General features: G+C 38.8%; 1 protein-coding gene across 2 annotated transcripts in view; it reads right to left on the bottom strand.

Moving 5' to 3' along the window:
• Nucleotides 1-25,714, bottom strand: part of NME7 (NME/NM23 family member 7) — a 91,001-nt gene that overhangs the window by 48,871 nt on the left and 16,416 nt on the right. Inside the window, exons 2-7 of one of the 2 annotated variants that reach the window (XM_038131864.1) lie at nt 24,439-24,546; nt 20,917-21,083; nt 15,725-15,835; nt 12,002-12,052; nt 9,385-9,592; nt 6,362-6,467 (exon numbers count right to left, since the gene is read on the bottom strand). In XM_038131864.1, the coding sequence (XP_037987792.1) occupies nt 6,362-6,467; nt 9,385-9,592; nt 12,002-12,052; nt 15,725-15,835; nt 20,917-21,083; nt 24,439-24,546 (751 nt within the window). Of the gene's footprint in view, nt 1-6,361; nt 6,468-9,384; nt 9,593-12,001; nt 12,053-15,724; nt 15,836-20,916; nt 21,084-24,438; nt 24,604-25,714 lie in introns of those variants that run through there. The other variant, XM_038131855.1, reaches the window with a different exon arrangement.

Consider the following 25,714-nt stretch of genomic DNA (forward strand, 5'->3'; position numbering starts at 1 on the left):
GTATCATGTGTGAACATTAAAAGCATGCTCTGTCCCCACCCATTAATGATAATATTCACAAGAACTGGCCCCAGGATGCCTGATAAGACTTCATTTGTAAAGCCCTTTTAATTTGACATACTCATGTCCAGTCCAACATTCAGGGAAACATTTAAAGCTATGCGGATGCCTGTGTTGTAAAGATCTAAACATACAAATTTTTCCACTGAAGGAAAATTCTGGTTTCCTGACAGCAAAGAACTTTCACAAAGGCACTGATAACCAAGTGAATTAGGTTATCTTACACTGTTTTACCTTCCTTTAGAGAAAGCATACTTGGAGAATTCAGAGATCAATATAGCATATTTTCCTTCACAAAAGACACGCTGGTAAATGTTCATCAACCACTGAGTGATTTCAACAAAATTATACACTCCTGATTCATCAGTTTCCTTGGTATGAAAGAAGTTTCACTATCCTGGTCCACTCTTAGAATTAATTTTTTTCTAACCTTTTCCAAGTGAAAATCCCAAAATGCAATAGTAAACACTCATTTCTAACGTCTGGTTTTTTTAACAATAATACCATTGTCCCTGCACAGAGGTGTAACATGAACATCACCAGTATAATTCTACTGAACACAGCAGCAAATACATTCTTTCCAGCTGGAGGATACTTATGAGCTTCAGCAAGGATTGGCTGTGCCATTTGATCTGTTTGGCTCTCTGAAGTGTATCTCCTCCTCTTCCTTCCTGTCTCAAACTGTGAGAAAGACTTCCAAATTCAGTTCACCTCCTTCCCTACCAAAATCTATTGAAATGTAAAATATATTTTTATACATCAAAAAAATAGATGTTACCTTCCCAGCAGTCACTGAAATCCAAAATCAGTCAAAGCTGGAAAACCAATGCCAAGGTGCTAAAACTTTAGGCAGAAATAAATGAGAAACACTATGGGCTTGGTTTCAAAACCAAACATCCCACGCAAGGAATATCCATCATTACAACTACAGCAAAGAATTAACAACACATATGGAAGTGTATGGATGACTGATCTCACGAAAGCTAATTTTTTTATTCTAAAAAACAGTGATGAAGTGGCAAAATAGCTTGTTTTCACTTTAACCACTTTTTTCTAGCTTCTCTAAAGAGAAAAAAACCCAACCAACTAAAAAATCCCAGCAGCACCAGACACCACCAAATGCTTCAACATCCTAAATAGTATATATATTTAAGGAAAACACAAGAAACAAACTGCATTTCATTTGATATAAAATACCTCTTCTCCCTGGGCAAGTCTGTCTGCAAAAGAATGCCTGCAGCTGAAAGCACTGTTTTACTAGTTAGTCCTCACATGATTGCAGCACTAAGATTGCCATGTTGCATGTGGGAATACCCTGAGGTCACATCTCAAACCATCCACTCTGAAGTATCTGCAAAGATTTGTGTTTATTCCACAATTTTTTTGTTTTGCTTCCAAATTCTATGTGCAAATAATTCCTTCCACATTTCAAATCGCTAAGTGCCTCAAGGCTAGCACTGATGCCCCTTGACACTCAGTCTTGTAGACAAAATCCAAAGAAAGGTTGTGTCCACAATGAGGTAAACTCCACAGCATCTGCACTTCACCTTTCTATTATCTGCACACTTATCACAGGCAGAAGATGTACCTTCAGATAACTTATGAGAAAATTGCACTCCTCATTTTTTCTCAAGCCAGTTTTCTGAAAACCTGTTCTAATTCTAGGTCTCCTGAAAATAAAAATACTTAATTACTCAAACTTATGCCTAAAAGGGTAAAAAAAGCTAACAATTTCCAGAGTTTTTATATCTAATGAATACAAGTTGCCTTGAGAAAAAAACTATGAAATAGATAAGTAGTGCTGAGAGTGATAACAGATTTGTATCTCTACTATACCATCCTCTTTCTTTTCCAGCTTATTCAATTCCCTAACTGCACACATGTAAGTACACTTAGCATTAAGCAGAGGTGAAGTGGACATTTTCATAGTGACACCTTCTCTCTTTCAAAGAGCAACAAGTGTATTGTGTGTCAGGACAGTTCTTCAGTTGTCTGCATCCAGATAATCCACTACAATGCTGGATTCCCATGCTCTACACTCCTCACTATCTCTTGTACAGTAAATTCACTTGAGATTCTACATAAGTAAACCTTGTTTCTGTACCTGCCCGCGACTGAACTACCATCCTTGGTATTCTTTCTGTCACATTTAGATTTGTCTTTGGAGCTACAAACTACTCTCTCAATTGGAATTTTTCTGCCTTTGCATAAAGAAGGAAATATGATTCTTATGATTTCCTGTATGCAACATTTTGTTAATGAATGTAAAGTTCTACAACTTTCTAAAGCTGTCCACTAGCTACTAAATTAATGTAGAAGAGCTCTAAGTTTTATCATGCACTCAGAACAGGTCTAAAAACACATTTCCACACAGTATCTTTTCCACTTGGCAAGAAGGCATTCCTGCTCCTTTTATTTTCTACGAGATTTGAATTTCCTTTAGTTGAAGAATACTGTGGAAGACAGCACTGTATCTTTTTTTAATTAAGAGGGAAAAGGATTTAACTTAGCAGAAATGTTAGAACAAAATCTCAAGCTTAACACATACAAGGAGAGCAAACCTGTCTGGGTAGTCAGTCTCATGCCTAGAACCTCTCAAAACCATAGAGGCTTCCTTTCCTCTAGGCAGCCTTTCCAGTTTGCATATTACACACTTCTGACCTCAGTCTTTATAGCCTGATCATCTCTATTTTAAAATTTTTTGCCTGCTAATTTTCCAAGGAAGAAGCTAAAGGCCACATCAAAGAAACTTTAAACCCATCACAAAATATCCAAGTCTACTTCCTACAGCAAACATGACTAAACTGTTACACATAAAAATACTAAAAGTTAATCTCACCCAGTGATCTATAGGGTGCTATTTCTGCTCACAAGACAGTCGAATCCTAACTGTCCTAAGGGCATTGAACTGATATTTACCCATTCTGGTGAATTTGGCTTCTGAGCACTAGTGTCAATACCTCCAGATCTACTAACATGAGGGGAATTACAAAAAGAGAATGCTTAAGCGATTGCAACTATGATCTTGTGTCCCAAGTATCAGAAGCACAGGAAGCAGGAGGATCACAGAATACAGACCCACACTAAAAATTTCAAATTGTTAAACAACCATACAATCCTAGAGCTGTGCTTACTAGTTACCATCCTCCTTGACTAAAAACTGGTCTCAGGAGAAGAGGAGGAAACTGAAAGACACTGAGAAGTTAATAGATTCTAGAGGGGATAAACCACATCATGTCTCCCTGATGCAGCCCTGGTCAGAACAAATTTGCCTGGAGTAGCATTGGGTTGCTTTTGCATTCTTCTAGCTCTCAGTGAAGAGGAACTGGACTGCTCTGCAAAGCCTCTTCAGAGTTAAAATACAACCACCTCACTGCTGCCAGCCAGGGAAGCTCTCCATCTCCACTGGGAGCAGCCACCAGGGAGCTCCCTAAAGCTGTCTAGTCCAGAGCTCTAGGCTACATTGCCTTCCATGGCCTACCCATTTCTGATCCTCCACAGAAGATGTTACGCTAATACCAACTGACACAATAGCTATAGCCTCACTTCTTTAAGAGACGAGCATGGCACACATTCCTAGAGGGCCAGCGATGCCAGCATTACGAGCACTCTTGACAGCTGAGGTTAAACTTCACCTTAGTCCCCCAAGACCCTTTACCAGGCCAGGGTTCCCCTGCAGCCTGGCAGACATGCTGACACTCCTGCTTACAGGAATTCTGAGGTGCCTGGGCACTGCACCAGGTTCTGCTGTGGTTGGCTGGGCTGTGCTGCTGCGGCTGCCTAGGACCAGACACTTCTGTATGTCCGTCAGGAAAGAGGAAGCAAGGCCCAATAAAACCAACACTAACTTTCCTCTGCTTTATCACTGGACAGAAACCACCTGTGGCAATCAAAGTCATTTCCTAAGAGAGTATTGTGCCCAAGAATTAACCAACATAAACTAGAGATTACATCTGAAAAGCACCCTAGTTTACAGCTGCCATTAAAGCAAATCATCTTCCAGGACAGAAAACCAGGAAGATTTTTCCTTCTAAGAATCAGTAATGCAACAGACTCTGGAGGAAAAACAAAGAGTGGGGAAAAGGGCAAGAAAGCAAAATTCAAATCATTCATTCAGCCAAATGTCTCTACAGAAATAAAGACTAGATCTCCATATAAACTGAAGTATGTAAGTGAAACTTCATGTAATTGTAAATATGTAATGAGTAGCTTATATTCATAGTAATTAGATAGCCAAGTTCAAAGCCTTAGCAGTGCATAGGAAATTGCAAAAAGGTTCATTTTTAGATACTCAGTACTGAAAATTTGTAGAGCACAAATCAAAACTCCAATGCAAAAGAGGCTCTGATCCTTTGACCCACATGATTTTCTCTCCATGCCTCTGGCTTTGCCAAACCACCTTTTCCCACTGAAGGCCACACAGGATTTCTTTTCCTCTCCAGCTGCTGTCTTTCCACTTACCTGGGCGTGCAGCTTTTGCTTTACCTATTAAACTGTCCTTATCTTAACCCATGAGTTTCCTCACTTTTACTCCTCCAATTCTCTCCCCGATCCCAGAGAAGCGAGCGAGCGGTTGTGTGGGGTTTGGTGGTCATCTGTGGTTAAACCACAACAAAGCGTTAAAACAGTTTGCTGACTTAGAAAAGTCAGTTCTGATTTCTTGGTTTTCGAGGGTGGTAATAACAGCTGTATGGAGGGAGAACGCTCACACAAGGTATACTTTTTGTCTTTCAAATTTTAGTTGTTTTTTGGCAGCTGTCCCCTGACTTTCCAGCCCTCTGTGGTGTAAGAAAAAGGACTATATAGGGGACATTAAGACCAGCACTCACACTGCAAATCTGGATGTGCACACACATTTTTAGTTTACCTACATTCATACCTCCTCTCCTCACCACCCTCAGTCTCCTACAGGCACTCACACACCCAGAGGGATGTGCAAATAGGGTCACAATTTGTCTTCTGGTAACTCAGAAAAATTCAGAGAAGTTCCAGAAAAAAAAGGAACAGACAGCACACTGAAATCTACAGAGATGAGTAAGATTAAAAATAGGAAAAGAAAACCTGAGTCTGAACCTCTGTATGTAACAGAAATTTTATCTAAGTCTAAAAAAAACCCAAACAGTCCAAGCCATCCACTTTGCTATTTTTACAGTCAAATGAAGGACTCTAACAATCCTGCCACAGAAAAGTTTGTCCTCTGCAAACATGTAGCTGGGTAAAATCATAGTCCCAGCTGCTGCCCATATTTCTGGAAAAGGAACATTGCTGTGTCTTTGCTGTTTGGCAGACTTATCAGCAGCAGATACCATGCAAGATCTGGAAGATAACAGGCACATTATCAGTAGCAACTACAAAACTCCTTCTTGTGAAAGCCTTTTTTTTATTATTTCAGCGAGCTCTCTAGACATCCCACCTGAGGTGTGAAAGGCTTGGAAACTGCTCCAGCCACTTCGGCTGTTTCCATTTAAGCTATCCACAAAGAAGTTATTAGAATGTTGCAGTGTGCTCTGCATTTTACTAAGAAAAAACTATGCTCTCACATGGTGATATTTATTCTGCATTCAGAAACGCTGTTTCAGTGCCTGAGTCAAAATATTTTACTGCACTCACTGCTCCCACACATGCTCCTGGATCTAAGTACACGGCACACAAGTGAGGTTATTTTTGCATGGTAACAGCAGAGCATTAAACATTTCCAATACTCACATTGCATACTCCCAGAGCATTCTCCAGCACAGAAAGCATCACAGAATCCACCAAATGCTTCGGGTCTTTGGCCCACTTTCATAAAAAAGCCTTTCCTACTTTCCATCCCCACCGCATTCAGCAGAACGAGATTTGTTAACAGCACAAATCTCCCTTTGTGAGTCATTTTAATCTCATGTGCCACTGCCTGAGCAGAGAGCCCTGGATCATGGCCAGGTGTCCTGCTTTCACTCTCTTGGGAAGATGCTAACCTCCAGCAGGTGACTGTGCTGGGCAGACAGAGCAAGGACATGGGAAGCTGTCACAATAAGATATGTCACACCTCACATAGGTTTTAATCTTTTCTCTTCTTCGCCTCTCCCTTCTTATTCTGAAGTGAACAGGTATCTGCACAGAAAGCACGACTCACTCACTCTTCATGGAAATGAACTGCAGAAATACTAAATGTGTATGAAAGACAATGTATCTGCAAGCTTTTGCATGTGAAATACACCCTGTGCTCACAGAGTCTCATTCTCCCAAAAAGAAGGCACAGGAATGGTCATGTATACAATGGACACATACTGCTTTCTCCTCTGCTATCTGCATTGCTTACCTTCGTTAACAGCATGAGGCTTAATAATGCAACAAGTACAGTTTGTGAATTTGGCACTGCTGACTGGTCCACGACCTCCACTGGAGGGAAAGAACAACTCCAGCTCCTGAAAACAATTGTAATTAAATACATTTTAGCTTGATCTAGTGGCACACATCAGCTTTTATCATGAGTAACATCATCTGAAGTATCCATAATCACAGAAGATAAACCTTTAGTGCAGATTTTTTTTCCTACAAATGCTTCTTCCCTGAAGCATTGTCTCAATTGTATCTTTTCCTCTCTGGCACCATTGCTACAATCACAAAAACAGGATTGGAGTATTTCTTGCAATGTCTTCCTTTTCAGTTCTGCAATGCAATCTGTTCACACTCGGAGCACTCAAAATGCTGATGCAACAATAATTTGGTAGAGATGTTACCAGCTTTACTAATGCTCTCTCTCTTTCCTCAGTATCTTTCCAAATCCACTCCCTTACACATATATTTAATTTTTTCCTTTTTTTTCAAATCATCTTTTCCACTACATAAACAAAAATACAACTATTATCCATTTCTCCTTCCAAATTGTTTACATTTTTATCCCTTTCATCTTGAACAGTTAAACTTTGTCTAAAATTGCTGAGTCACTTCTCATGCCTTTTTAGCCCTATAATTTTTTTAAAAGTCTTACTGAATTGAAGCTGATGAACTCAATTGCTTTGATTTCTCAGATAAATCAAAGAAATCTTTTTGCCTTCAATCTCCTTCTTCCCACCATCACTATTTAGGCATCAGATACCTTGGGTCTTAGACCATACTGGGGTGAGCTTGGCAGTCAGGTTTCTTTCCTCAGTGATATTTTTTCACTGTTCACTGCCAGCTTCACACTTTTTCCCTACCATTTATTCACATATGTTACACAATCTGCCAATCAACAAATGCACAAAACACAGGTTCCATTTCGTACCTATAGATGATATTCAGTAAGAGAAATGATACATTTCTATTTAAGAGAAAACGTTTCATCCAAGAAATACTACTACCAAATGTATTTGATTTTCTTCCTGTATAACAGTAGCGATGCTAAAGGCCATTTCCTGGAATTGTCTCCCTTAATTTACTAGCTCAACTTAAACGGAATAGACTCACATTTAGCTCATAGCACTTCAACCATTTCTATAATCCCTTCTTGAAGAATTACACAATTCAAACTTGTCGTGCTTTGGATCTTGGACAATGGATCCTGGACAATGGATCTTTCAACAGAAGGAAAAAGCGCCTTTGTTTTTCTACTCACAAATAATCCACATTTTAAGTGGGTGCACCTGAGACAATTGGGTTCATTCCTTACATCCTTCTACTGATAAAATTCTGCATGATTCAAGGAACCTGTCCCACTCTATTAATTGCTATTTACTCTAAAAGAAGCAGCCAGAAAAAGGCAGTGAAATATGTGTAATAGTTAACACTTGGTTTATCCATTAAAATTCATAAAAGGAAATTAACTCAATAATGCTGAAGGACTTGCATTATGAAAGGCCAAACTATAATCTTGTGGAGCCTTAAAAAAATTACTTTCCTTACCCTTTATTCCTGATCTAAAAAAATTACAAAATTTGGCCTGCAGAGAGACAGCAGCTTAGAGTGTATCAGAGACATATTTTCACTTGTCATTTAGCCATCAAAAGAACAATGCAGCTTTCACCTCTAAGTGTTCATCTCACAGTACATTCATTAAATGTGGTTGAGACGTCAGTTTTCTGTCAGGAGAGTTAATTTAGGTCCCTTTATCTTATATTTCCTTCTTTTCAGCAAATCTTCTGCAGGCACAGCCAACTAGTTTCCATAGCAACTGCTATACAGCCATATAATACTAGGCCTACTAAATTAACAAAGGCACAGGGGCACTAAATTCAAAATTTCGTTTGATTTATTAAAGATAGGTATCAGTAACACCACAAAGATGCACACACCTGCAGATGTTCAGCAAAATAATCCCAGTGTCATAAAAAGGCTGCAGGTGAACAGGGCCTTTGGACATCATTTCAAACACAATGAAATGCAACAAGAATAACAAACTAAAATCTAAGCACACACGCTTCTAACTAAGAATTTATGCTAATAGATACTCTTTCCTACACTCTAAGTTCAGAAGCTGGCACAATTGTCATGGTAGTACACAGGAAAAAAGAGAAACTTTCACCCTTATATTTGAAGACATCTAACTATTTAACCAGAGGTCTCTCTCCAGTCGTGCTACTGCAGCTGTTCCAATTTAAAGAGGAAGATTTAAATCAAGGAAGCAACAACTGGTATCTTTCCCCAGCTAAAGTGGTTTACAGCTAAGACACCACAGCGACACATCAATCAACCATGAGATGAACTTTACTCTTGCCATCATTTATTAGCATATCTACCCCACAACAATGCACACAAAAGTCACCTTAATTCTATAGAAATGGTAATATCTATGACCCAGTTCCAGGGCTTTTTCTTAGCACTGAGAAAAGAAACACAGCAAACAAAGCGAAACAGAACCAAACTCCTCAAAGCCATGTCCACTGTGTTACTTCTCAAAGCACAAAGCACTACAACGTGGCCGGGTTTTTAATTTTTCATTCTGAACAATAACAGCAAAGTAGGCTGCAAGCAGAGCACTAGTCAGAACTGTGAAGGAGAACAGATGTGTGAAACACAAGAGGGCACAAAAGGATTTAATTGCTTAATCCCTTTCTTTTTATGACCAGCATTGGTAGACTGCAGGTAGATTACACAGACTATGCAATTAACTCACTGTTTGTAATGTACAGGAGACATTAAAAATGACCAGGCATGCTCTCCTGGTCAAAGCACCCAAGATTCACCTTTGTGATAAAAGTTTTCTGTTTTCAGGTAGTTTATTTTTCCATGCTAAAAAGGAGCACATGGAGAATAAGTAAACTAGTTCTGAACTCAAGTGTAGAAACAAAATGAGAAATTCCTAATCCTAATTAGCAGATAAAAGTAAAAATAACCTCAGTCAAGAAAGAGTCAAAAACTTACTTTAGCAGCTGAAGCAACTGAATCTGGGCCATGAGCTGCATCTCTGAGGCCACAATGTCCAAAGCTCTCTGAGATGCTGTCCAGCGTATCACTCTCAGTCGTTGTAGGGTTTGCTGGCCCCACTATTGCTCTCCACTTACTCACTGCATCATCTCCTAAGAGCTCCATAGCAAGGATGGGGCCACTCATTATTAACTGGAGAAGCTCACTGCAAAATGGAAACAGCACATGGTGATCCATGCTACAAATTAAAACCAACAAAAACATGACCCAGTGGAAATGCTCAGAACTCAAACTGGCAAGACCTGGAGCAACCTGATCTAACTTAGAAGTTGACTCTGCTTTGAGGAAGAGGTTAGATTAGGTAGGTCTCGTGCAGACATTCCCTTATTATGGTTGTAGAAAAAAACCAGCATGTAGCTAACCCAAACTCACTCAAGCTACTCTGTAGAGTCTTAGATTCCAAAAGAATTTTTAAAGGATCAGTACTGGTGTCCTGGTAACAGTAAAAGAGAGACCCTGGTAACCACTTGTCTAACAGGAATGATTCCTAAGCTTTCCTCTTCTGCACAGCAGCATTTCAAGGCTCTCATACATGATCTGGATGCCTACCCCCCTGACAGAACATCAGCACTGCTTTCAAGCTGAATTGTCCACTGCCCCACAGATCTCTCCCATGGATTTTGCCCAGCCAACGTCCAAAGTGGGAGAGAAAGGAAGGAGTTGAAAATTTGCATGGGATAAGGGACTTACTCACAAAGCTATTACATCTTGGCATAACTCAAGTGATTTTAACGGGATGAATCCAAGTAAGGAGAAGAAGCTGTCAGGAGCAGCCTACCTCCTGTCCTGACCATCTTACAATAGAAAACAAACATCCAAAATTGGTAACCCAAACATTTCATTTAAAAACTAAACAAAACACCAATAACTATAATTCAGTATCTTCACAAAATATGCATACCAATAAGCCTGTCTTTTCACTGTTTAGTCTGGACAGAACCAGCAAAGGAGAACATTGACCCTGAGTTTTGTACTATTTTGTTTAAAAGAAGAGCTTTACACAATTATAATTGTGGATGTGCATGCTTCTCCAACTAACTTCTTCCTAATGATCACTGGTCAAGAAGAAAAGAGAAATCCTAGTAGATTTTTTGAAAAGAAACAGTATTAAAACTATGAAAAGTTACATAAAGAAACAGCACAATAAAAAGTGATTGGACGTCAGGTTCTCTTGGTCAGAGTCTGCTTGTTTAGGACAGTTAAATATATACATACATACATCCAAGAAAAAAAAATCTACAACACTATTTACTGAGCAGACTAATCCTTGAATATTATTTTTTTTAAATTTCTTTAATATGAAAACCATTATTTTCCAAATAATAGAATTGTTATTTTTCCTTACTATTCACTAGCCTTACATTGACTAGTGAGCTTGCGAATGAAATATGAATTTAAAGACAAGATACAACATCAAATATAAATGAGTCGTAGATTTCGCACTTTATTGCCTTGAAGTCTTTTGTTTCTATTTGATTTGGAATGCTCTAGAGCTATTTATTTCTAATTTAAAGAAAAATCCTATACAGAAGATGTAGCCAATAGGACTGTAGAATGGGAGACAGGCACATCACAGAGGACAAAGGCTACAGTTCCTCAGACAATTACCATTAGTATAGACATACATCTGTGAAATAATACTTCAGGCAAAATTCTTGATTATTTATCAACATATTCAAGCAGGCTTACTCAGCAAAGAAAAGGCAATTCCAAATCATGCATTCTCTGACCTCCAACATGGTCAGACATAGCCTGGGGCCATGTCTCTCTGAAGGGCTTGAATTTGGACCCACAACAAATCAGCTGCTGTTGCTGGAGAGCATGTGGCAATGCTAATTCTCAAGCACTTTGTGTCAGTACTGAAACCAGGTCTTTCAACTACATCAGTGCAAACCCATGCACCAACACGGCTGAAAAACACAAGGCACCTTCTCCTTAGAAGAGGCATAATGCACAATGGAGAGGGAAGAAAAGAAAGTTGCTGGCACTTTCAGGGAAAGTAGAAACGATTCAATCTCTGGGTCATAAGCATCCATCTGGTCAGTTATGTAAAGGCTAAGGTTTCTCACATCATGTGGAGTAGTCTAGCATCATGCAAGTTTGACATTTGTCCAAGGGTAGCAGTACAGGTAAAACTACCCTATGAACTATCCTTCCAGTTATTTATTATTTGGGATACTTGTTACCAAATCAATTCTTACAACTAAGTGTTCCCCCTAATTCTCATTATCTGCAAGCTCCACCCTGATCCTGAAGATACCCCTTCTCTTGGCTTTGAAGTTTTGCCCTGCTAGGAACATTTTCACTTCTGTGGGACAAAAGACATTCCCCTGATACCACTGGGCTGTAAAAAGTGTGAGTTAAAACCCTAAATAGCTGAAATAAGGATCTCTCCCTGGAGGAAGAAGAAAAGGTGCATGCTTTGCAAAGGGCTCCATTCAACTAAGACATTCTCTGATTCTCCCATGGTCCTGTGGCATCAAAAACGGTAAATGAATTTTGTGCGTTCAATAAATAAGGTTAACACACATCAAGCTGAAATTGATATACCTACTGATAAAAAGGTTTTGCTCGATAATCAGCGTAGAAATCAGCTGCTTCTTTTCTGAAAAAGTAAAAAGACACAGATATAGCTACAGATATAGCTATATATATATATATACACACATATATACACACGCATACATCATAGATACATACACACATACATAAAACCTCCCTGAAAACCACAATTATCATTCCTTCAAATATCATCCATAAACATGTTTCTACAGGCAATGTCTTCCTAAGCTGGACAACTTGTTGGGTGTTCGTGTCCAATAACAGAAACTACATTTAAATTTCTTATTTTGTGTGGCTACCAGTACAGCTGACTACTCCTCATGCTCTTGCTCTGAGAAGGAATTACTAAAGCCCATTTCACAGTCATTGATGGCCCCCACATTCTCAGGCTGAGAAATAAATGCAGCAGAGTCACCTTCTTGCAAGGCATTTGCTGTTATGTTGCCTTCATCATTCGTCAATTTGAGTGGGAATACTGGTAAATGAAGTTTAGTTTTAAACCATAAACAATTTATCTGCTCCACTGGAACACTTCTTTATCAGGGCTAGTGTTTGATTAAACTGGTGCATAACAAAATACTGCATAACCTGGTTTCCATTCAGTGTCCTCAAATCTTAGAAGTTGCATAGGCAGCATAATGCCCTCCATATTAAAACTGGATTTCTCCCACACTTCACACTTCAAAACTCAATTTGGTCTTGAAGTCTCCTTAGGGAACACAGCAGTGACTACACACTGCTTTCTTCCAAAGCAATGGGGTTTCTGCAGTGAAACTGCCAGGCAAATAAAGGCTACCAGTCATACCCAGTGGGTCTGCAGCACAGCTGTTACTCAGCCTTTCCTAAGGAGCTGGAAGCAAAAATATGATCTTTTCAGACAGGGTGGTGGCCCTTCTAAAGCTCTGCATTGCCACAGCCACACTCCTACCGGCACTGGGTTCAGTTACCCAACTACAAGGTTTTGGGGACCACTGCAGTGCAGAGCTACCATCCCTCCACTGATGGACACACCATTTTGTGGCTTTTCACCCCACCAGCCAACCTACTCTCCTCTATGCTATTCTCCATCTTTTTCTCCAGCTGCTTCTCACATTTTACTCTTACTTACTGATCTGCTTTTTCTACATGGCAACAGCTAGAAAAATCCATGAAGTTTTTCAGCTCTAAACCTGCTATTTTGCAGCTTCAGAAATCCTGTTGAGAACACAGGCTCAGTATCGGCTTGCTCCAAATTCTGGTGTGTACCACTTTTTGAAGCTGGAATTTGTAGAGAAGGACAAGCTCTTAAGAGGACCAACAAGTGAAAGAAAGCAATATTGCTGACCTGTACTCTGGGTACAGAGTTCATAATAAACCAGTGCTGTAGGGTGAGATTCCAAATTGGAAAGTCGTTTTTACCTGCAGCACAGTCTTCTGATTTTTTCTGGTCTTCATGAGTTTGCTCATTTTCAGCAGCTCTCTTTACTGACAGAAACTGTCTGCATATTTTTCAAATAACAGATTCCAAATTTGAACAAAGGCACAGTTCTATCATCTGAAATTGAACTTTTGATGCCTCTCTCCCATTTACAGTCCAGTCCAGACTTAAACCAAATATTGCCAGAGGAAAGAAATAACATCAAGAAGAACATAAGAAAAATTTAATTTTCTTAACATTTATCAATGTTTGAACAGTCACATTTTTCTCCAGCTTTTTTATCAAAATGACCTGAGTAATTCCTCGTTTGTTGCTTTTAGTTCAGTATAAGTATGAGCCATTCAAAATCCAAAATATTTTTATCAACCATACAGTAGATTTACTTCCCTTTCTTTCCAAACTAGGGCAGAGGCATGATGTAAAAATTATGCTAGACACAAGAACTCTTGCAAACTCACACTTCAAGCCTACAGTCTGCAAAAGGTTTGCCTACAATTCATTATTTCACAAGAAAATCCTCTTCTGAAATTAATTCACCAAAGAATTTGGGAAAGCAAATATGAAAAAGATATGTGAAGAGATTAAGCATTACCATTTCTGATTCCAAAGAAGTATTTGAGAGGTCTGTTTCTGAAACAAATTGAGCTCTACTACTCAGTTAGTAATTCCCACTAAAATAAATACCAAAGTGCAGTTGTATTGTATAACTTAGCTCCTTTTTAATTTCATTATTAGTTCTCTGTTTTCAAAGAATAGAAAACAGTGTTCACCTATGTATAACAGACTGAACTGACACAGGATTAAAGGAAGAGAGCGAAGAAGCAAGTGCCTGCCCACACTTCCATATCTTGGCTACAACTTCTACAGAAGGTATGAATCTACTTAACAGTGATTGACAGACAAATGTTGTTAATAATCCCTTTAAAGAAAGCAGTAGATGATGATGATGACTTGAACAAGCAAGCCTGCAGAAATATAAGGGTAAGAAGACTTTGGCAAAGCCATAGCTCTATAATTTTAAAATGGCACAGTCCCAAGAAATTGAGATGATGGTATGCAGAGAAACCACAAAATACTCAAGACACTATTTAAATACATTCTGTATCACAGCCCATTCTTGTGCTTACTAATAATTAATTTCAATTATACAAGACAACCAGAAATTTTTATATTGCAGTAGGCAGTAAAAGTTCAAGTCTCCATTTCTTCCCTTCAGTGTGACGCAACTCTAAAGCATGTGACTTGGCTCAATAGTTTGACTTTTCAGATAGACACTCAAACAAAGCATCACCCAAAACAACACTTCAGGATCAAATCTCTCATATTGCAGGAGAGAGGAAGAAAAAAAAAAGCTAATTTGAAAGAACATTATGAGTTGCAAAGAAACATTAGAAACATGTTTGAACTCCTAAATTGGAGTTGTTGGGTGGAGGATCTGGAACCAGTACCATCAGATATTGCAGCAGGTGTATGCAGAGACAAGAGGAGGAAGTCTTATAGTTATTTTATCAGTATTTCGGAAAGCCAAAAAGGTTCTGAAGTGAAGGAAAAATTGTTGCTGACCTCACACATAAATAATAAGAATACATGAAAGTGGTATTATGTAAGACAGATAGCTTTTCTTTCCAAAAACATGTTGCATAGAAATAGGTTTGGCAAAGCAGCAACGGAAAAGTAATGCAGTAACTTTGGGAAAGTCTTCTATGGTAAATTAATTATGTTCTCTTTCCTCTGAAGCATGCCTTCTTTTAAATATTGGGGCTCATTAAGAAGTGGAGAACACTGAAGGCTGGGGGATTAGGAAGATGCATGAATAAAACCTGTCCAACCCTGCACCATTAGAAGATCACTTGCTTTGCCTAGGACTTCCAGCAAAAATCTGAGAGCAAAAATTAAGACAACAGATTTACTGAGAGCAAGGAAAACAAATACTTTAAAGACAACATTATTGTAATGAGCAACACCGCCTATATGAGGAAGCTTTGAGGTGAGGACATACAGACATGTCAGTAGTAAACACTGCTGGATTGCTAAAGCTATGGTAGCCACCTTGGGCTCATACAGACATGACGTATTTCATCACCCATACTCATTTGCACAGCACTTTTTAATACTTAGCTTACATCTCTAAATACTTTCAGAAACCTGCAGAACTATGAAACTGATGAATTTCATGAGTTACCTCTCTTACTCACTGGAATGGATCTGACACATGGGACAACAAAGAATAGCTTTAGAGAATACTCTTAATTGGAAAAATATTTAGATGCAATAGAGCTAACCTTAAGAATTCCTTACCTTGAAAGCAGCATCATTTTGGCCTTAGTTATTGTCAATCCAGCATTAATAATGATATCAAATAACTGTCCCATCTTACACATTCCATCAGGTTTAATCAAAGCCAGAGTTCTGGGGAGGGAAAAAATATATTAGAGACATACAGCCAACACAACTTTTCTTGCAGCATTTGGTGTGCATGTTTGGCTCATACCCAGACAAAAAAACAGCACATCAAAGAGAGAAGTTCTGTCACTGTCACATATTCACTGTTCCAGTGTCTCATCAATTTCCATGCTGTTCTTGAATGCCTGTGCAACACATTACTCTGATATGAACAAGCTTTGCACATTTTAATTTCCTTGGCTTTCTAACCCAAGTCAGCTCACAATGTTCCACCAGCAGTTATTATTTACCATCTTCTCCCTTTGCTCTCAGAGCACACAATTTGACCACTTATTCCTTAGATAACTGGTATCTCAACAGCTCCTCAGTCTGGATCAGAACACAATTGAATTGTTAATCTCTCCCACTGCTTGCTCAGCTCCCTTTATCCCTAATGTTAGTCATACAGATAAAATTGAAGCTATTAAAATTCCTGATAAAAAATGTTACTTGAACATTCCATAAAACTCAAAGTTTGAGTTTGTTTTATTAATACTTTGAAAATAAGTGAAGACCTCTGTGAGAAGAAGAAGATCCTCTTGTGCTTGGTACAGTATAAAAACTTCATGGTATAGAATGTGCATGCCAAATAGCTGACACTGTTAATAGACACAATAAAAGAATGGAAGAGGAGGTATTTAATCTCTTATACTGACTAACAGCTATATTATGTATTCCAAGGGACATCAATCCAAAAATTTCTACACTCTCCCCCACATCTTTGTTTCCAAGTACATCCTATCTTCTAGGTAATTATCTTTCTACACTGTACATCCCCAGGGCCAGGACTGTTTTAGTGAGCTTTGCACAGCACCAAGAACACCATCAGCACAAAACATATTATTAATAAAAAATAACAAGCACAAAAAGAAGGTCTGTAAAATTGCATTTTCTATTTGCATTCATCTTACGGTGAGTCAGCTTCAAATGTGCTCGGCTTACAAACCAACAGATTTATTCAACCCTGCATCTCAGAAATGCCACATCTCCGACAATCCTAAAGTGCAGTTTCCATCTTTTACACTGTTTTCAATAAAGAAGGCTCTCCAAGATGGAATTTTTATTTTAGTACTTCCTTGAATGAAAGACAAATAATTGCAAATTGCAAATATATTTTATGTACCAGCACGGAAAGCAGCCATTAGGTTAGCAGCAATATATTCCAGCCAGGGCAAATATGCTGAGATTATAGGAGATGGATGAACTTCCACTACATTTGCTCTGAACCTTAAGTGACCCCAGATCGACAGATGCTTTGGCAAGAGACAGACTATTTCACAGCAAATGTAGAGCAAGGGAGGTGTTAGGACCAGGAAATGTAACCAGGAAGATTTGAACATATGCAACATTTTATCGGCAACTAAGGGAGAGGCGTAGATGACCTTCAGAGCTCAGAAACAAACAGATTTCCTCAAGCACCACAAAGCTCCCATACACAGAGCCTCTCAGGCTCAGACCCATGGGGAAGTAGGATACAAAACCACTGATGGACTAAGGCAGCAGCCAGAAACTGCATGGAAGCAGTCAACTAACACTGTGCTTCAGTCCACAGCTGTGCAGGCTAAAGTTGGTTTAACCCCATTTTCAGAGCAGGAAAGGCTGACCTCTCACCAACACTGAACACAATCTGCTGGCATACTCCATGCAGCCTAAGAGCCTGGTCCCTCTTTCCCAAGGATTTCACAGCTCCACCTCATTTTGTGATATTATTTATCATATCACAGGGTGTACCACATGAATCGAGGCCCATGAGGAGGAGCAGCTGCATGTTTGACCAGTGAGAATCACACAATGCATGACCTGCATGCTGGCACAAGCGGCTCTCAACACTGTCATTTCCCACAAACAATAACGATCAAACCTCTGGAATGGGATCTCCAGCACCATTTGCGTTTCCTCAAGGAACACTTTTTTGAATTTATGTTATTACACAGGTTGTCTGAGATAGACTGGTAATGCTAGAAATAAATTGTCCCTTATTTTTCTAATTTCAAGGGTTTTAGTAATAGTGTAATTCCTACAAATTTGCAAAGAAATACTGCATTATGATGCAATTTACCTAGAAGACATTAATACAAACTGCAATGAGCAACCCTTGTAACGTCTTGTGTCTGACACTGATATTTAAACTTTAGCATTTCAGTGTGAGCTTTTCGGAAGCAAGCAGGATACAAAAAGCAGACTTCAGGATGCTGAGGACTGTTTCTGAGATTGGATTTTGTTTCCTGTGCCCTATTTTTAGTTTTAATTAGGGATACGTTTCATGGGGTTTGGCATGACGCAGTCTGCAGTGTAGATTTGAAAACTGCTTAGTGTCTAGGAGCCAAGGAGAAAGAAGGAAAATTAAGCTCACTTGCTTACATATTCAGAGGGACTGTGTGACAGTACTGCAACGAGTACTGAAACAACAGAAAATGAGAACTGATCAAAGGAACAATGCACAAACCATGCTATAACTATGCTTTTGAGACCTACTTTACTTCTAATAATAGGACTGCTGCACGTACAGTAGCTTATGTCTTGAAGGGGAAGAAATGCTGATTATGTCAATGTCTAGAAGCATAAGAATAACATATCCCACTCAAAACAGAACACAAGTATTTCTGGGTGACACACAAGTTTTCTAACATCTTTTTCAATACCAGTGATACTGACTCTAAGTAACGCCTACTTAGGCAGGACACACTGGTCAGACAAATGTCTGCCTCAGGTTACAACCACCCAGGATTACAAGGCTACAGAAAGACAAAGCCCTGTCCCATGCCAGTGATTCCTTAAGTGGCACACTCTAAGTAAGTATATGCTGACCTAACCATTTTAGTCACTGTTTGTGATAGTTTTCTTATGCTACACTGGGAGGGGAACAGAAATGCAGAACACTTAAATACAACAATATTGAAAAACTGACTCAAGACTTAAGAAAAGCAGAGATAGAAACTGAAATAAAACTGTCTTAATAATTCTAGCTTAATTCTAGAAAACAAATTCTAGATTCTGTGCAAATCTAGCCTTTTTCTACACATCCGTTTTGTATCTCATCTACCTAGGGTCACATTCACTTGTTTTGCTGACAAAAGTAAAGGTCCCTAATTCAAAACATTCAAGACTTTTTTTATATTCACTCCACAGTCTCGCTCAAAAGCTTCTGCTGAGCCTGTCTGAGCACACATTGAGTGACCAAAGAATGTATTTCCAAAGTCAAACTGATCTGCCAGTAGTCCTGTACAGCACAACAGACCAAAAAAAAAAAGAAAAAAAAAAAACAAAGGAGAGGAATATTCTGCTTCATAGAGCAACCTTAAAATTATTAATATAATTCCAATTACAGATTATCTTGGGAATTATCACGCACGGCATAAATCTTATTACATCTAATAACTGCTGTAAAGCCTGCTAGGAACAAGCCAAAAAGACAAATAACTCACATGCAACTGTTTTGCCCAAGGAAATTTTTTAATATGACCCTGTTTACTCAGTGAAAGTTTCTGTGAAGGAACTGAATTTTGAGGATTCTTTGCCTGAGTAAGGCACTTTTCACTATGTTCCTTTGGGCTATTCTGAATATGTAACACCACTTGAATATCTATGTTATCTTTCAGCCAGCATTCTTAAAATGTTTTCCAAACAGCTGACATGTCATAAATGCCTTTTCCTCCATTTGTAAGCAGTACAAAAATTTGCCTCCACCTAAGACCAACACAATTACAAAGTTGTCATGTAGACTGCAATGTCTTTTACTAGAAGAAAATGTCATTTTATCATTAGCTGCCTTTTCCTGGTATAACTGCAGGAGCCCTGCAAGAGCACCAGGCATTATGTTAGTTTAGGCAGAACAGCAAATACTCAACTTTACACTGATTTAAACATCTACCACATCTTTATAATTTACCCAAAGCTACACTGAGGAACAGAAAGAGTAGCCACATATACAGCATCCATCCCCTTGTGTTCTCTACCTCCTTTGCTGATCTTTCACCACACCCAACCCCAGCTTAGAGAAGTACCAGAACTCATCTGAAAAGATATTACGGCATGTCTTTTCACACAATTTTTTTTCATGCAGTTAAGACAAAGATGTGCGTTAAAACATGCAGCTCTTCCTATGTACAACTCTCCAAAAAGAGTTCCAAACAAGCCCATTTACTGGGAGGGAGCAAGACAGCAAGTGATTAAGGCTCACTGGAATATCATACCTAAGAAAATGTTCTATGTTCTTTTCAAAAAGGCTGGAGGAAATTATAAAAGTGTATTAATTTGCAAATTCAGAGATTACCTGCACTGCCATTAAACCAGATCTAAATTTCTTTAAATTAACCTTAGTGTTCTCGTATTCTTAATCCTTATATATGCTCTCAGATGCTTCTTGAAGTCTTTTCCAAAGCAAGTCTTTAAATCAAAAATATATTATGAGTCTTATCTTCATCCATTGTAAACAAACTTCATCTTAACAAACAAGCCTGAAATTTTTACTGGCATTCTTACACTGTATTTCTGTCCTCATGCACTCAGAGCTTAAGAGAAGCTGAAAAAAATTCTCAGAAAAAATCTCCACAGTGAGGAAAAACAACAGAGAATGGGAGTGGTCCTCGAGTACTTTCATTTATTACTACTAACAGAGAGCTGACTGGTGAGGAACTAGGCTTCTGCACAGATCCCAGAGAGACAGCTGCAACTTTCACGAGGTCCAGGCCTTTCAAGCCCAGCACACATCAGTTACCACCTCAATTCTGTCCCAGGAGAATCCACAAATCACAAGAACCCTACTGCTGCCTGCCCTGGCTGAGTAACAAAGCTGAATAGGACCCATTTTCTTCCTCCCGCTCTTCTCTCCAAGATACCTAGAGGAGCCAGCAGCTGACACGACAGAGAAGCTGGCCTTGCAAGGTACAACTTTGTTTCTCTGCAGCCATCAGAAAATCATATACCTTCAAACTGCATGGAAACATGCAGCCGTCTCCTCTTCTGCCCACATAAGTACAGATACCTCATTTCTAGCAAACTTCTACTTTGAAACCCCAACCACAAGATTCCAAAATCTCCCTTCTCACCTCTCTTCGCGGCTCCCAAGCTTGCGAGATGTGTACAGATTCCCATAGTCTGCTATGGTTAGGTGCCGGGAGAACACAGTGACTTTGCTGCCCACATAGAGATCCTCGAGGCGCAAGCTCTCGTACTTGGTGCGCCTCAGGAACATGCGACGGTTCTTCACATCGTACTGCAGCAAAAACAAGATTAAAATCTACCTAAGCAAGAGATTTAGTTCTGGGCAAACTCAACTTAACCTTTACTGTCAGAAATTTCCATAGTACAGTGGGATTGAATCTGATCACTTAATCAATTTAATTCCAAGCCCTTTGAACTTAACAAGTGTACCAAGAAAGCTTAGAAGACTAAACCGCAATTACAAATTTATTCCATTTAAATAGTCTCAGGCTAAGAGCTATCTTTGAATTTTTTTTTGGTTTGCAATTTGCTTGTTCTAATTCAAGCTGTGATAAAAGGTTCAGGTGCCTGGTGAATGCCTCTGCCCAGCCTCACTGAGAGTTCCCCTAGCACATCCGTGCAGTTTCACAGCCCAGTGGCTCGCACCAGAATGAGCAGGATACACACTGGCAGGTCTCCTCTTCGGGGCATCATTCTACTGATATTATGCTCTATTTGACTGCGTAAGATTTGGTATTAGGGACGGAGAGATGATTGCAATACTTGGCTGAGATGTTCTCACTGCCTAGAGCTGCAAGCTTAAAAGCCTGTCAGGACTATTCAGCTTTATGTATTATCACTCCAAGCAAGAAGCCAGACATTAATGTGTACTTTTCTGGGTGGGCTGACAAGGCACAGAAGTCAACCTGCTGAACAGTTTCTTCACTGCAAGTAGATATTACAGATGCCTTTCAACTCCTGGAGAGGTGGAAGCCTATGAAAGGAAGAGCTTCGTCCTCCTCAGGCCAAACTTCCCCTTCTGTCTCAACCTGATGGGGCTGTCCTCAACTGCAATGGTGTATCCACTACAAAAGCATTAAAAGAAAGAACATCATTCCCACAAAATTGGGAGGGGAAAAAAAATTTTAAGAGCAAAATTCCATGTTCTGAAAAGTGTGAATACAGTCCTGTTAAAAGGCTAGAAGAATTGTAATTGTTTTCAGGATAGCCAAAACTTTGCAGATTGAAGAACCGCAAATTATTTTGATACTGCCTTCTGCTGAGGCATGATTGTAAGGAAGAATCCTTCTCTCCTGATATGTCCTTAGCCCCTCATACATGCTCCTACTAAGTGTTCACTATTCAAGTACAGTAGGGAATGAAATGACAACATGGTAAAAAAAAAAATCAAAGAAACCAACTTGAATTTGGCTACTTGTTTCACCTGGACTTTGCCAGGAAGCCTATTAGCCTGTCTCAACTATATGCAAATTCTTCAATATCTTGACCAAAAATTTGAGTATTTCCTTGGTTATTTCGCAAATGGTTGCTAGAAAGGCACCCCAAGGTGCTTCTCTCTTCTCAAAAAGAAGAGGGGATCTACCTGTGTTAAAGGATTCCTCTTTAGAGTAGACTTTGGAATATGTTTAAAAGACCTTTTTACAAACTGAATGATAAGCCACAGCAGAAGAAATACAAAACTGTCTGGACTGTTCCACTCTTGCCCATGTACATGTAGAAATAAATTATCCAAAACAAAATAGTTCTCGGATAAGAATCTTTCATTTTTAAAGATTTCTTCTCTCTTTTTAGGAAATCTTTTGTAGAAAGAAACGGTATTAAGGTTTTAAGAATTCCCCATGAGAGTTGTTATCTATGGAATACTTGGAGCATGGGGCCTCTCTGTCAATAGATCCAGTCTGACTGAAAGAACTGCTTGCTGTCCTTTGACAAAAATCTATGCTGTCTTCTTACAGCTGCAAAGCAAGCTGGAAACTTCTCTCATTATTCCCATTGCCAATCTACTTCACCAAACAAGACATAAAGGACAGAAAGAAAAGTTAAGCTCAAAACTTCACATAACACAAGCCTTCAAGAGCTCTGCTCCACCTGCAGATGAGGTGTGTGATAAGGGAAAGCTGTTGTCAGGGATGGGGGGAAGGGAATGAAACAACCTCCTCATATGTGGGGGAAAGCTGGCTCATAACCATCACCTCCCTTCTCTCAGATATGTTAGAGGTAAGAGCAGGTTGTCATCTCCACAGGAAAGTACTAGAAGATGCAGAAGAAAAAGGCAGTAATAATGAAAAAAACAATCACCAAGTTCTGCAGAAATAAAAAATGAACAATCTAGAAAATAATTCTAAATGTAATATCTGTCCACAAACTCATCCCCAAAAGTGATTTTGAGCTATTCTTTCTCTAAGGGTGTTCACATATATTTTTGTTCTTCTAATTCCTGTGCTGCCCACACGCAGTCTATGGCTGCGTACACACCACACTACTTTAACCTAAGAGCACACCAACAAAGTGCAAAAGTCTGCAAAGACATAGGTACTGCATTAAGAACCTCAAGAACACCTTGGAAGCTCTTGGTTTTGAGACATGTAGGTGAAATGAATAATTTTGCCAGCCTACACATGGTTGTGTAGGAAGATTATTACAGTTCCTGACTGATCAGCTAAACTGTCTCTGGGAAATAAAAATTAGAAACCTCACATTTTGAAAACTGTGCACATACAGACATCATACAAAGAACTAACTTAGTAATCAGTGCAAAGTGCATCTTCTCACACAACTGGGTATTATTGCTTCAGTGAGCAGTAGTTTGGGTAAGAAAAAGCCAATTGCTCTAGATTTCTTATAGCTGCAATTGATTTTTATAGCAGGAAAGTTAAAATTTAAAAATGAAATTACTAAGTGTGAATATCCAAATCTAGGCTATTTTTAGACTCTTCACTAAGAACTGGAATGGACTAATCCATGCCACTTAATCATTCCTAAAAGGAAGCACAAAGCATGGGTTGGCATGAGGATTATCTTTACAGTACATATTATATTTTTATATACATGCCTGCTACTGCAAAATGCCGGTTTTCACTGCTGTCAATAAGCAATGGGATTAGTTGTATAAACGACAAGTCAGAAAGGTCTGTGCAAGCACCACTGATGAAAAAATTTGGATCTCACTGTCTGAAATGTCCTACTTGTCATTAAACCAAATTTACCATTTCCTATACTTTGGTAAGAATCTTTTACACTTTACTCTTCAGAGACTTCCGGAATTCCTGCTGAAGCTTAGTCTCCTGTTTGGAATAGCATCAGCTTACTCTTCTCAAGCAGTAGGCCAGAGTTGCTGAGTTTCAATTCTGAAACCCAAGTAGAGATTGAATGAAAACAGATTTGTGAAAATAATCTCTCCACACCAAAGCAAGCTTCAAGAAAGAAAAAAACGAATCAAAAACGTGGAAGCTATTCCATATGCTTCACTTGCTTTTCTTTTCATTTTAGAAACAGAACAAGATACATTTCAAATTAAATTTTCTTACCTGGAAAATTATTAGGTATAGGCAGTGAATTGCCATTTTATGAACTATTTAATTGGATATTAAATTTATGACAATAGATTTTTTTTCGTACATCCTTACCATTTCAATTGATGAATCATTTGGATAATACAGAAGTTCATAATGCCGAAAGAGTGAAGCATTTGGGTCATACCATTCAGCAATGAAAGCATATCTCTCATCTTGACTCTGGAAAAAAAAAGGAGCAAAACTGGCTATTACAGAAAGCATACATAGTCTATACGTAAAAATATACAAATAAATAACCTCCTTCATTTCTTATCAGAAAAGTAAAAAAAAAAATCACTTGTAAATGGACTTGCACACTCTGCATATTATCTTCTGCCTACCACAGATGGTGACATCTTTTCATTTGTTGGCTATCATCTTTTAAATAGGATGGAACTTGGACCATGGCAGTTTTCCAGACAATCTCATAACTTGCCCAGATTTCATTAGTCATGAAGCACAGAGTACTGTTGAAGTTGTTGTCAGACTTCCCAACTTAGTCAAAGTATTTAATTTACTTTCTTTCCTTTAAAAAAAATGTGTTCACCTACAATTAAGTTACAGACTCTTAACCCATCATCTACACATCCTACAAGGAAACACTTTCCTCTTCCTTAACAGTCATATCTAAATTTCTTTTAATGATGAGATAAAAATATTCAAGTTAAGGAGAACATTAGTTTGATTCAATACTTAACTTTCTGAAATTTACATAAAGCATAAATAGCCCGACCTCATTTACAACTCATTTTCTGCTGTTAAGGAGTGCAGATGAGGAAAATGGATTGCAGTAATTCCAGAAGTGTAACTACATGAGTAGCTTCTCTCCACGCTTCATCCTCAGAAGATAACAGCCCCCAACAAAGCAAGAACAAAAACAAGGCACAGCACGTGGATGTGCAATTCTCATTCCTCTTAGTGGCACATGTTTGTTAGTTACTGATGCCATATCAGTTATTTGATAACTAGAATAGTTAGATGGAGCTCTAAATTTTTAACTCCCACATCTCCTCTAAATCTGACTGCTACTTCTAAGGGCAAGCATGGTCTTATCACAGACTTCCACACTTTACACATATCTATACTCTTCTTACACACTTTAAACATTGAGGAACCACTGGAAGTTTAACTTAAAACCATGTAGGCCTCTTCAGTACTTCAGATTTTAGAAAAGGGCAGCATTTCAGTTTTTACAAAGACCACTTAATAAGCAAAAAGACAGAGTGTTCCTGTAAGCTTCCATGACTATTCTTAAACACCAGCAGGAAAAGAATGATAATATTCCAGCATCTTCAGCTTACCACTGACTTAGGACTAAGCGCTTTTGCAGCTTGAAGTCCTAACAGAA

The sequence above is a fragment of the Motacilla alba genome, chromosome 1 (assembly GCF_015832195.1).
Source record: "Motacilla alba alba isolate MOTALB_02 chromosome 1, Motacilla_alba_V1.0_pri, whole genome shotgun sequence".
Lineage (NCBI taxonomy): Eukaryota > Metazoa > Chordata > Aves > Passeriformes > Motacillidae > Motacilla > Motacilla alba.